At 44.0% G+C, this 13946-nt stretch overlaps 1 protein-coding gene across 6 annotated transcripts in view; it reads left to right on the plus strand.

Moving 5' to 3' along the window:
- Positions 1-13946, plus strand: part of NBR1 (NBR1 autophagy cargo receptor) — an 81830-nt gene that overhangs the window by 23735 nt on the left and 44149 nt on the right. For 5 of the 6 annotated variants that reach the window (XM_044300256.1, XM_044300259.1, XM_044300254.1 and 2 more), the window contains exons 6-7: positions 6026-6226; positions 13242-13310. In XM_044300256.1, coding sequence (XP_044156191.1) covers positions 6026-6226; positions 13242-13310 — 270 coding nt within the window. The remainder of the gene's footprint in view (positions 1-6025; positions 6227-13241; positions 13311-13946) is intronic. The other variant, XM_044300257.1, reaches the window with a different exon arrangement.

Below are 13946 nucleotides of genomic sequence, written 5' to 3' on the forward strand. Positions count from 1 at the left end.
TACGGGTGACGTTCCGTGGGCATTCCGCATCACGGATGCGGACCCATTCACTTGAATGGGTCCGGAGATGCGGAATGGAAGCATGGAACGGAACCCTACGGAGTGCTTCCGTGGGGTTTCCTCCCGTACTTCCGTTCCGCAAAAAGATAGAAACATGTCCTATCTTTTTGCGGAACAGCCGGATCGCGGACCTATTCAAGTGAATGGGTCCGCGATCTGCTTAGGCTGCCCCACGGACTGTGCTCGTGCATTGCGGCACGGGGCGCACACGTTCGTGTGCAGGGGGCCTAAGTCAGTGGAAATCATTAGTCAATCATGCTGTGACCATGGAAAAATTTGTATTCATGCACAGAAGAAAATGGCCACAAAAATTTCACAAGGTATGGGGAGAGTGGTGCTCGTCCTCCCTGACATTGCATAACACACACATGTACTCTGTGGCTGATAATGATAATCCGCCTGCTGCACAATGATGTGAAGACTCTCATGTTCTGGATCATAACTTTATTACATCTGCTCCTCTCTGCTTAATAAAAAGTTTTGTATACCTCTTGCAAGATCCTCACGGATCTCTCCTGACTGTTGCGTATCCCCTTCGAGGGATGTATTCTTGCTATTCTTCTTTGTCTCATGCCTTATTTGCTAATCTTCAATAAAACGAGTAAAAAATATAAAAAAGTTATGGGTCTTGGGAAGCTGCAATGCAAACACCTTTTTTTTCTTTAAAAAAAAAGGGGGGGGGGGTTTTATGCAAAAAAAGTTGTAAATGTAAAAAAAAAAACCTATATTATTTACTGTAATCGTACTGACCCAGAGGATATTAGAATAAGATATCATGTTATTTATACAGAAAATTGAACGCCGTAAAATTTATAACGTAAAAACTCAGTGGCAGTATTGCTGTTTTTCCCATCTCCCTCCCAGAAAGAGTTAATAAAAGTTAATCAGAAAGTTGTGTACCTCAAAATGGCGCCATTAACCCCCAAAGGACACATGACGTACCGGTACGGCATGTTTCCCGAGTCCTTAAGGACACATGACGTACCGGTACGTCATGGCTTTAAATAGCGATGCCGGCGCCGCGGGGGTTAATCGGAACGGGATGCCGGCTGAAATTATTCAGCCGGCATCCTGTAACAATGCAGGGGGGGGGTCATTTGACCCCCCCGCATCGACGATCGCAGAAAACCGCAGGTCAATTCAGACCTGCGGTTTGCTGCGCTTTTTGCAGTTTCTGATCCCCGCGGTCCCTGACCGCGGGGATCAGAAACTTTAGAGTGCCTAAAATCAATATAGTACACCCCCCCCTGCACCCCTGCATGATTTGATGGCGGCGGGTGGTGCAGGGGGGGTGGGGGGGGGTGTCGCAGGCGGTGGGGGCGTTGCGGGAGGCGGGCGGTGCGGCAGGCGGGATCGCGATCCCCCGCCCGCCTCCTATTGCGTAATCGTTGGTGTACAGTGGGTATACCAGGGTGCCAGCACATTGCTGGCACCCTGGTATAAACGGCTGACATCGTTGATGCGATGTCAGCCGTTTAACCCTTTCCATACAGCGGTCCGTACGGACCGCTGTATGGAAAAGGTTAACAGTAAGAGGGAGCTCCCTCCCTCACCGATCGGGGGGCTGCTGTGCCTTTGCAGCCCCCCGATGGAGAGGGAGAGAGCCCCCAGAGAGCCCCACGAAGCCCCGTCCTCACCCTTCCCCGTCTGCGAAGTTCTGACCATAACTGAGCAGACGGGGAAGGTTCCCATGGCAACAGGACGCCTGCTCAGGCGTCCTGCTGTCCATGGTGCTGAACAGATCTGTGCTGAAAGCATAGATCTGTTCAGTGTAAGTAAAATACAGTACAGAAACCTATATAGGTTCTGTACTGTATTTTACAGACATCAGACCCACTGGATCTTCAAGAACCAAGTGGGTCTGGGTCAAAAAATAAAAAGAATAAGTGAAAAAAGTTAAGATAAAAAAAAAAAACATTTATCACTGAATAAAAATTAAAAAAATAAAATAAACTACGCATATTAGGTATCGCCGCGTCCGTAACGACCTGATCTATAAAACGGCCATGTTACTTTCCCCGCACAGTGAACGCCATAAAAATAAAAAAATAAAAACTATGAGAAAATTGAAATTTTGCCCACCTTACTTCCCAAAAAAGGTAATAAAAGTGATCAAAAAAGTCGCATGTACGCCAAAATAGTACCAATCAAACCGTCATCTCATCCCGCAAAAAATGAGACCCTACTTAAGATAATCGCCCAAAAACTGAAAAAACTATGGCTCTTAGACTATGGAAACACTAAAACATCATTTTTTTTGTTTCAAAAATAAAATCATTGTGTAAAACCTACATAAATAAAAATAAAGTATACATATTAGGTATTGCCGCGTCCGTATCGACCGGCTCTATATAAATATCACATGACCTAACCCCTCAGGTGACCACCGTAAAAAAAAAAAAAAAAACGGTGTAAAAAAAGCTATTTTTTGCCATCTTACGTCACAAAAAGTGTAATAGCAAGCGATCAAAAAGTCATATGCACCCCAAAATAGTGCCAATCAAACTGTCATCTCATCCCGCAAAAAATTAGACCCTACTCAAGATAATCGCCCAAAAACTGAAAAAACTATGGCTCTCAGACTATGGAGACACTAAACAATTTTTTGGTTTTAAAAATGAAGTTATTGTATAAAACTTACATAAATAAAAAAAATTGTATACATATTAGGTATCGCTGCGTCCGTGACAACCTGCTCTATAAAATTACCACATGATCTAACCTGTCAGATGAATGTTGTAAATAACAAAAAAAAAAACGTGCCAAAAAAGCTATTTCTTGTTACCTTGCCGCACAAAAAGTATAATATAGAGCAACCAAAAATCATATCTACCCTGAACTAGTACCAACAATACTGCCACCCTATTCCGTACTTTCTAAAATGGGGTCACTTTTTTGGAGTTTCTACTCTAGGGGTGCATCAGGGGGGCTTCAAATGGGACATGGTGTCAAAAAACCAGTCCAGCAAAATCTGCCTTCCAAAAACCGTATGGCATTCCTTTCCTTCTGCGCCCTGCCGTGTGCCCGTACAGTGGTTTACGACCACATATGGGGTGTTTCTGTAAACTACAGAATCAGGGCCATAAATAATGAGTTTTGTTTGGCTGTTAACCCTTGCTTTGTAACTGGAAAAAAAATATTAAAATGGAAAATCTGCCAAAAAAGTGAAATTTTGAAATTGTATCTCTATTTTCCATTAAATCTTGTGCAACACCTAAAGGGTTAACAAAGTTTGTAAAATCAGTTTTGAATACCTTGAGGGGTGTAGTTTCTTAGATGGGGTCACTTTTATGGAGTTTCTACTCTAGGGGTGCATCAGGGGGCTTCAAATGGGACATGGTGTCAAAAAAACTGTCCAGCAAAATCTGGCTTCCAAAAACCATACGGCGTACCTTTCACTCTACGCCCCGCTGTGTGGCCGTACAGTAGTTTACGGCCACATATTGGGTGTTTCTGTAAATGGCAGAGTCAGGGCAATAAAGATACAGTCTTGTTTGGCTGTTAACCCTTGCTTTGTTAGTGGAAAAAATGGGTTAAAATGGAAAATTAGGCAAAAAAATGAAATTCTCAAATTTCATCCCCATTTGCCAATAACTCTTGTGCAACACCTAAAGGGTTAACGGAGTTTGTAAAATCAGTTTTGAATACCTTGAGGGGTGTAGTTTATAGAATGGGGTCATTTTTGGGCGGTTTCTATTATGTAAGCCTCGCAAAGTGACTTCAGAGCTGTAGTGGTCCCTAAAAATTGGGTTTTTGTAAATTTCTGAAAAATTTCAAGATTTGCTTCTAAACTTCTAAGCCTTGTAACATCCCCAAAAAATAAAATATCATTCCCAAAATAATTCAAACATGAAGTAGACATATGGGGAATGTTAAGTCATCACAATTTTTGGGGGTATTACTACGTATTACAGAAGTAGAGAAACTGAAACTTTGAAATTTGCTAATTTTTCCAAATTTTTGGTAAATTAGGTATTTTATTATGCAAAAAAATTAATTTTTTTGACTTTATTTTACCAGTGTCATGAAGTACAATATGTGACGAAAAAACAATCTCAGAATGGCCTGTATAAGTAAAAGCGTTTTAAAGTTATCAGCACTTAAAGTGACACTGGTCAGATTTGCAAAAAATGGCCTGGTCCTTAAGGTGAAAATGAGCCTGGTCCCTAAGGGGTTAAAAACTACAACTTGTCCCTCAAAAAAAAAAAAGCCCTCATAAAGCTATATAGACGGAAAAATAAAAAAGTTATAGCTCTTGGAACGCTACGATGAAAAAAGGAAGAGAAAACGCTTGGTCAGTAAGGCCCAAAACAGGCTCGTCACTAAGGGGTTATCCAACCCCTATAATGATCTCCCCAATGCCCGGGGCCCCATATACATTATGCTTACCTGCTCCCCGGCACCCGCATCACTCCAGATCCCTGCACGGCCGACGCTACATCTCAAAACATCCGGCGACTAGGGGGGACAGCTAATAGCTGGCCATGACGGGAACGAGCCTGTATGTAGTATGCTTGTAATTGTGAGTGCCTTGTGTTTAATGTAAGAACTCTATATGAAGTAGATGTGATGTAACAAGGAGGGACATGACCTGTCATTAAGGGAAGTATTTGACACTGTTCGCGTATTGTGAAAAAACGAAGGCCAGAAACTTGTTGCCCGTACTTCTCCTTGTATCTGTGTGGGTTTACTTTTTATACATTTCTACTACTTTTTAATAGATGAAATAAGTTATTTTAAGTTTTAATCTATCCAGCACTAAAATGCTCTTTTGCTACTGTGAACTTGTCTGTGATTAGGAGGTCAGTCTTGATAGCACCATATGGGCTCATTCACACGACCGTAGTCCGTCCGTGCTGCAGTCTGCAATGCACAGGCATCGGCCCTAAGAATCCCATATTGCTGCGTGGACCCATTTACTTCAATGGGTCCACAATATATGGCAAAAGATAGGACATGTTCTATCCTTTTGCAGTGCGGAGGCACGGACAGTAAGTAAGGCAGGCTTCTGATCTGTGCCTCTGCATCGTGTCATATATTGCGGATTGCGGACCCATTCAAGTCAATGGGTACGTAATACAGCTTTAGACAGTCTACGGCCGTGTTAATAGACCCTATGGGTGAGCTGATTTTTCCTATCGTTGTTTAAATACATTTTAAACTCTTTCATTATGGGTACCTGACTCATGTAAACCCAGTCTGGTGACTTGCTTTCCTATGTACAGGACTTCCTATGAGCTACATGATAAGGTCACCCTCTGTGAAATCCATTCTGGCAGTTCTCAGGCACCTCCCCTCTCCACCCAGCTCCATCCTCCTTGCTCCTCTGTATAGAGTTCTACTTAGGAGTTAATTTCTGTCCTACACACCATGAATGGAATGTTATAGTAAGTCCATACAATGGTAATTAGCTGCATAGTTATACAACTTCAATGACTCACACTGCCTGTGTGCAGAATCTCCAGTGTATTTTTATGGCATGCAGATTCACACTGCTATCCTGTCCTCGAACATGATGACTGAGAAACTTATCACAAGCAGGAGGCAGGGAGGAGCAGTGTGAAGCTGCCTCACATAGGACACACTGAGATTTGCAGTATGTGTTATAGGACACATGTTAGATATCACTGATCTTTTACTTGCTATCCTTGGATATTAATCTGGGGAGAGTGTGTGAGAGTGGGAGAGTATAATGAGTCTTTTCTCCACAATTATGGTGATATGAGCCCATAAAGTTTCTCATATGGCTGAACAAGGCAGGCACATAGAAGTGAAGAGAATAGCTGTGGTATAGTTGTAGACTTCAGTCCTATTTACAAGCACTGATAACTCAGTCGGTGTTATAGTCCAAGAACTGTTTTCACACTAGATGATCTTTCATATAGTGTGGTGGTTCCTCCTGTAAATATCTGTACAGTAATGTAACTGGTGTGAGCAGTGCATATCACATTTCTTTTGCTGTTAGATTGCAGTAAACCAGGGAGGAATCCTGCGTATGAATGTTTATGAGCAGCAACCCAGCCAGACAGTCAGAAACCACCAGCTTTCAGAAAGGTCAGAGTGCGGGATCATAAGAGAAGCCGAAATGCCGGTGTTGTATAAATCTTTGGTGGCAAGATCAGCGGCATCGGAAAGGCAAACGGAAGAACTCTCCACCGGAGCAACGGTAATTACATCATGAATGAATAGCTTTATTTTTTTTTATTTTTTTTCACTTTTCTGTATTAGGCTCCATTCACACATCCGCAAATTTGTTTCGCAATTTGTGGAACGGAATTGCGGACCCATTCATTCCTATGGGGCAGCACGATGTGCTGCCCGGACACAGAATTAAGGACCCGCACTTCCGGGTCCGCAATTCCGTTCCCGAAAAAAATAGAACATGTCCTATTCTTGTCCGCAATTGCGGACAAGAATAGGCATATTCTATAGTGCCAGCAATGTGCGGTCCGCAAAATGCGGAACACACATTGCCGCTGTCCGTGTTTTGTGGCTCCGTGGAGCCGCAAAACACGTTGCGGACGTGTGAATGGAGCCTTACACTGTAAAGGTTTTTAAAATAAAATTTGTTTGGAGCCACTTCAGGCAGATTTACTGTTCAGTGCTAGGAACATTGGGTAACTGTAATTGGGTAAGAACTGTAGTGGTGGCCCAATTTCTTGTCACCCACTTATGAGTATGAGCTGAAACCATGTCTGTAAAATATTACTGCTCAGAAATCGGGTATTGATGCTGACTTCTTACAGATTTCAATAAAGGGAATATGACAAATGGGGTTTGAAAAGGCAGGGGACAAATAATATTACAGTGGGCTATGAAATATACCTGGCTTGTAGAAATATAATCCTGAGGTGTGGGTAAGAAATATCTTGGCTCTTAAAGGGGTTCAGAGCTGAACCCAGGCAGACCCTATGATTTCATGCTTTTCATGCTCCGATGTTCTCCCTTGCCCTGCGCTGTATATTTTACACTGCTAGCAGTATTCTCGGTGTCGTCACTGGCACTAATGCGCAGGATTTGGCTGCTAGATGTTTGAAGGGAAAGCAGCGCTTGTACAAGTGCTACCTTCTCTTCACTGTTTTCCTGTTCATCGTCACAAGTGTAGCAGTGAGCAGTTGTAATTATAGCTCATCTGTCCCCCCATTTACTTCAGTGGGACTGCCCCTTCCTTTTCAAGTGAATAGGACGGACCGTAATTACATTGCTGACTGCTGTATCTGCGACAGCGAGCAGGTAAACAATGAAGAGAAGGCAGCGCTCGTACGACCGCCACGTTCTCTTTAAACAGCTGATCGACGGCAGTGCCAGATGTCAGACCCCCACCAATCTGATCCTGAGGATAGGTCATCAATATAAAAAAAGCAGACAACCCCTATAATAGAGGACTGCAATACTAAAGTATCAAAGAATAATTGATTGAACAAGAGGACTAAAAATAAAAGTAAATAATTTACAAAGATATTAAAAACATTTTTGTGTGACTGAAATTAGTTTTGTTTTTCTCTGTTTGCAAATATGACATCACTGGGAGTGCCCGTAGAGAACCATCCATGTGTGCCCAGTGCTGTATTTGTATGTCTAGTGCATGACAAACATTGTGTCTCTGGATAAACATGATCTTTGGCCATAAGTCACATGTTTAGACTGTAACTGTAGAAAAATATCCTGAAAGTCTTTGCCTAGTTATCAGCATAGTCATTCCACATTATATTGGGGGTGAGATGTCTCTTCTATCCGACAGTATATTCTAACACAGAGGCGTTCCCATGGTGATGGGGACGCTTCTAGTTAGAATATACTACAAACTGTGTACATGACTGCCCCCTGCTGCCTGGCAGCACCCGATCTCTTACACGGGGCTATGATACGCACAATTAACCCCTCAGGTGCGGCACCTGAAGGGGTTAATTGTGCATATCATATCTCCCTGTAAGAGATCAGGGGCTGCCAGGCAGCAGGGGGCAGACCCCCCTCCCTCCCCAGTTTGAATATCATTGGTGGCCAGTGTGTGGCCCCCCTCCCTCCCTCCCTCTATTGTATTTAACCTCCCCCCCCCCCCTCTATTGTATTTAACTCATTGGTGGCACGGTGTGCGCCCCCCCCCCCCCCCCCCCCCCCCGATCATTGGTGGCAGCGGAGAGTTCCGATCGGAGTCCCAGTTTAATCGCTGGGGCTCCGATCGGTAACCATGGCAACCAGGACGCTACTGCAGTCCTGGTTGCCATGGTTACTTAGCAATATTAGAGGCATCATACTTACCTGCTGGCTGCTGCGATGTCTGTGATCGTCCGGGAGCTCCTCCTACTGGTAAGTGACAGGTCTGTGCGGCGCATTGCTTAATGATCTGTCACTTACCAGTAGGAGGAGCTCCCGGCCGATCACAGACAGCGCAGCAGCCAGCAGGTAAGTATGATGCTTCTCCGCTGCTACCAATAGAGGGAGGGGGGGCCGGGGGGGGGGGGGGGGCGCACACTGTGCCACCAATGAGTTAAATACAATAGAGGGAGGGAGGGGGGGGGCCGCACACTGTGCCACCAATGAGTTAAATACAATAGAGGGAGGGAGGGGGGGCGCACACGGTGCCACCAATGAGTTAAATACAATAGAGGGAGGGAGGGGGGGGCCGCACACTGTGCCACCAATGAGTTAAATACAGTAGAGGGAGGGAGGGGGGGCCGCACTGGCCACCAGTGATATAAATACAATGGAGGGAGGGAGGGGGGCCGCACTGGCCACCAATGAAATTGAAACTGGGGAGGGAGGGGGTGATACGCACAATTAACCCCTTCAGGTGTGGCACCTGAGGGGTTAATTGTATGGATCACAGCTCTCTGTAAGAGATCGGGTGCTGCCAGGCAGCAGGGGGCAGTCATGTACACAGTTCGTAGTATATTCTAACTAGAAGCGTCCCCATCACTATGGGAACGCCTCTGTGTTAGAATATACTGTCAGATCTGAGTTTTCACGAAGTGAAAACTCAGCTCTGAAAAAGCCTTTATGCAGACGGATCTTCGGATCCGTCTGTATGAAAGTAACCTACGGCCAGGGATCACGGACACGGATGCCAATCTTGTGTGCATCCGTGTTTTTTCACTGACCCATTGACTTTAATGGGTCCGTGAACCGTTGTCCGTCAAAAAAATAGGACAGGTCATATTTTTTTGACGGACAGGATACACGGATGCGGCTGCAAAACGGTGCATTTTTAGTTTTTTCCACGGACCCATTGAAAGTCAATGGGTCTGCGAAAAAAAACTGAAAACGACACAACGGCAACGGATGCACACAACGGTCGTGTGCATGAGGCCTTATACTGTGATGCCCTGTTTACTATTGGGACATGTCCACTCTACCATTAGCTCAAAAGTATATTGTGCCACTTTGCTAGACATCGTTTCTCAACCTTTTTATGCCAAGTACCCCCTAGTGAGTGACCAGATGTTCCAACCAAGGAAGCAGTTGGCTATGAATGTTAATCCTAATAGGCTGTTTTCACACCGCTCACACTCTGTTATTAGCCTCCATCAGCATTAGATTTGACAGACTACCAGAGTGTGCATCTCTAAGCTTCCTGACTACCAAACATACAGGAGAATACAGCACTACATACCTGTTACATCCAGTGACTCACTGGTGACATCTTCTTTGGTTAAAGATGCTTTATTTCCTCCTCTTCTCCATTCGGCCACTACTGCCATGACAACTTTCAGCCACATTGTGTCTCTTCAGAGATTGCCACACAGAGATTCCTCACTTCTCCATTATCCTTCCCACCTTCTCAACCCAAGCTCCCCTATACTGGTGACCCCACAGTGTCATCCTGCTGCTACCCTGAATGCTGTGCCCCCTACAGTACCTTCAATAATGCTCTCCCAGAGTGCCCCCTTTAGTAGTATTGCCCTCCGTAGTGTGCCCAATAATTATGCCGCCATAATGCCCATAGTAGTAATAAGACTTCCTATATAATCCACGCTATAGTGCTCGCAGTAATAATAAAGCCCACAATAGTGTCACCTAGTTGTAATAATTCTCCACTATAGTGACCCCTGTAGAAGTAAAGGCTATCATAATGGCCTTACTAGTAAACTCTCACAATAGTGTATCTCTGTAATAATAATGTGCTCCCACCCAGTAGCAGTAGTAATAAAACCCACCGCTAGTAGTAAGAATGCTCACTTTTGTTGCTCCAGTATTCTGCTCCCCTTCAGGTGGTTATGATGCCATACAAGAGCCTATGACCATGAACAGGGGGAGGGAGCCATAGGCTCCCATGCCCTGCGACAGTATCCAACTACAATACAGTTGAATGTGGAGCAGCCCCACAACAGTGCCCTGACAACCATCAATGAAATATTGCTGGATGTTAGGGCAGTATTGTGTACCTCCTTACCCTGGCACATATCCCCTAGGAAAGTGGTCCCCAACTTTTTTTTGTGAAAGGGTGAAAGGAACCGGTTTCACACAAAACACTTTCCCCGCAGACCAGAACACAATAATTAATAATCCTGTTTAGGCCCTCACTCTTACAGGTGATGTCTCCTCTGGCTGGAGTCATTCTCTTTCCTTTTTTTCTGAGTCTTGCACAGATCGCTCTGATGATGTCTCCAGATCACAACTTCTTTATGTATAATTGAACACACCTATTTCGTATTAGTGCCTGCTTTTATGCCCCTACTTTGTAATCATCCACATTTAGACCCCAGTAGACATAATGCCCCCCCCCCCCCAGTAGTGCCCTGTGTACATATAACGTCTCCAGTCTAAACAGTGGTGCCCTCCTCACATTTAACGCCCCCAGTAGCAGCCTCTTTGCATATAATGTCCCCCAGTAGTGCTCTCTTTACATGTTATGTCCCCCAGTGGTGCCCTCTTAACATATAATGCCCCCAGTAGCGCCCTCTTATCATATAATGCTCCCAGTAGTTCCCTCTTCACATATAATGTTCTAACTCACCCCAAAACATAACTATACATCTAATCCCACCCAGTCCCCTAAATGCCCCCACACAGTAATGGTCCCCCTTTATGTAACCACACAGTAGTTATGCCAAGATATGTGCCCCCTTCACAGTAGTTATGCCAAGATATGTGCCCCCTTCACAGTAGTTATGCCAAGATATGTTCCTCCTTCACAGTAGTTGTTCCAAGATATGTGCCCCCTTCACAGCAGTTATGCCAAGATACGTGCCCCTCACAGCAGTTATGCCCAGATATGTGCCCCTTCACAATAGTTATGCCCAGATATGTGCCCCCTTCACAATAGTTATGCCTAGATATGTGCCCTCAGTTATGCCCAGATATGTTCCTCCTTCACAATAGTTATGCCCAGATATGTGCCCCCTTCACAATAGTTATGCCTAGATATGTGCCCTCAGTTATGCCCAGATATGTTCCTCCTTCACAATAGTTATGCCCAGATATGTGCCCCTCACAGTAGTTATGTCCAGATATGTGCTCCTCACAGTAGTTATGTCCAGATATGTGCTCCTCACAGTAGTTATGCCCAGATAGGTGCCATCACAGTAGTTATGTCCAGATATGTACACCCTCACAGTAGTTATGCCCAGATAGGTGCCATCACAGTAGTTATGTCCAGATTGTTGCAAGTTTATTAAAAAGAATTTTTTTTTTTTTGCATGGGCATAAGTATTCAGACCCTTGTCTATGACACTTGAAATTTAGCTCTCTTGATCATCTTTGAGATGTTTCTGCACCTTGATTGGAATCCATCTGTGGTAAATTTAGTTTAATGGACATGAGTTGGAAAAACACACACCCTGTCTATATAAGGTCTCACAGCTGACAATACATGTCAGATCAGAAACTAAACCATGAGGAGGAAAGAACTGCCTGTACAGCTAAGGGACATGATTGTATGGAGGCACAGATCTGGAGAAGGGTACAAACAAACTTTCTGCTTGCACTGAAAGTTTCAAAAAGCACAGTGGCATCCTTAATTCTTAAATAGAAGAAGTTTGGAGCAACCAGGACTCTTCCCAGAGCTGGCCGCCCCACCAAACTAAGTCATTGGGGAGAAGGGCCTTGGTAAGAGAGGCCACCAAGAACCCAGTGGTCAATCTGCCTGAGTTCCAAAGATCCTGTGGAGAAATTTCCCAGTTTTTGCCTCCATTCTAAGCATAGTGTCTGAGCACTGTTCTTAATCACCTGCCCAATACTATTCATACAGTGAAGCATGGTATTGGCAGCATCATGCTGGGGGTGTTTTTCAGCAGCTAGGACAGAGAGGCTGGTCAAGGTTGAAGGAAAGCTGAAAGGAGAAAAATACTGAGATATTCTCAATGAAAACTGATTCAGAGTTCTCTGAACATAAGACTGGGCTAAAGGTCCACATTCCAACACAACAATGACCCTAAGCACACAGTCAAGACAACAAAGGAGTGGCATAAGGACAACTCTCTGAATGTCATTGAGTGGCCCAGCCAGGGTCCTGCCTTGAACCCAATCGAACATCTCTGGAGAGACTTGAAAATGGCTTTCCTCCGACAGTCCCCCATCCAACCTGATAGAGCTTGACAGGATCTGCAGAAAAGAGTGTCAGAAAATCCTCGAATCCAGGTGTGCAAACCTTGTGGCATCATCATATCCAAGAAGACTGGTGTCTGTAACCACTGCCAAAAGGGGCTTCAGTGAAGTCCTGAGTAAAGTGCCTGAATACTTACGACAGCGCAAAATTTTAGTTTTTCTTTTTCTATAAATTAGCAAATATTTTGAACATTCTGTTTTCACTTTCTCACTCTTTATTTTTATTTTTTATTTTTTAACACAAGGCCGCAACATAACAAAATGTAAAAAAGTGAAAGGGTCGGAAGACTTTTAGAAAGCACAGTACGTGTACATGTACCTGGAGAGGGATGAGACCTTTATTTCATTTCAGGCATGACTAATCTCGGTTCACCGAGCACCATCTGTAGGGATCATATTTACACCCACCACACGGACTTACCATTATACAAATATTGAAAAGATTTAAAGTAACAGGACATCTAAAACTGGCTTGTAGAAAACTTCTAGACAGGGTTGAGGCAGTTGCAGCCTGAAAGATACTATATTCCTCGGTCCTCTAGCTTTTAGATTACAAGACTTCAGTCATGATACTGTATTCACCCTTTTCTGCCTGTCACAATTTTTTTCTGATATCTCCTCTCTTTTACTATTGGTAGGAAGAACTGTGCCAAAATGATGGAGGGGGGAACATCCAAGCTGCCTGGTTCATCAATTACTTGCAGACAGTGTGTATCTTATTGAGTTTCTGATATTAAGTCTTCCTTCACAACAGATCGCCTATATTTAAAAGGAAGTCTGTCATCTTCAAAATAGATTTCAAAGTAAGCATACCGCCATGTAGGGTAGGTGTCCTGGAACATAACCAGACCATTGTTGTGAACATCCAGTCCTTTAATCATATGAAATGCTTCTTTTTGTTTTCGGTGCATCCTAGGTGGGGCCACTCTGTTTGGTGCACCATTGCATCACCAGAAACGTCTGCCAGCTCCTCCCTTCTTTGTTGATTAAGTTTGGACACACCTTCTCATTCAAAGAGTTTTCTTTATTTTCATGACTATGAAAATTGTAGATTCACACTGAAGGCATCAAAACTATGAATTTAACACATGTGGAATTATATACATAACAAAAAAGTGTGAAACAACTGAAAATATGTCATATTCTAGGTTCTTCAAATTAGCCACCTTTTGCTTTGATTACTGCTTTGCACACTCTTGGCATTCTCTTGATGAGCTTCAAGAGGTAGTCACCTGAAATGGTCTTCCAACAGTCTTGAAGGAGTTCCCAGAGATGCTTAGCACTTGTTGGCCCTTTTGCCTTCACTCTGCGGTCCAGCTCACCCCAAACCCTCTCGATTGGGT

The sequence above is a fragment of the Bufo gargarizans genome, chromosome 6 (assembly GCF_014858855.1).
Source record: "Bufo gargarizans isolate SCDJY-AF-19 chromosome 6, ASM1485885v1, whole genome shotgun sequence".
NCBI lineage: Eukaryota > Metazoa > Chordata > Amphibia > Anura > Bufonidae > Bufo > Bufo gargarizans.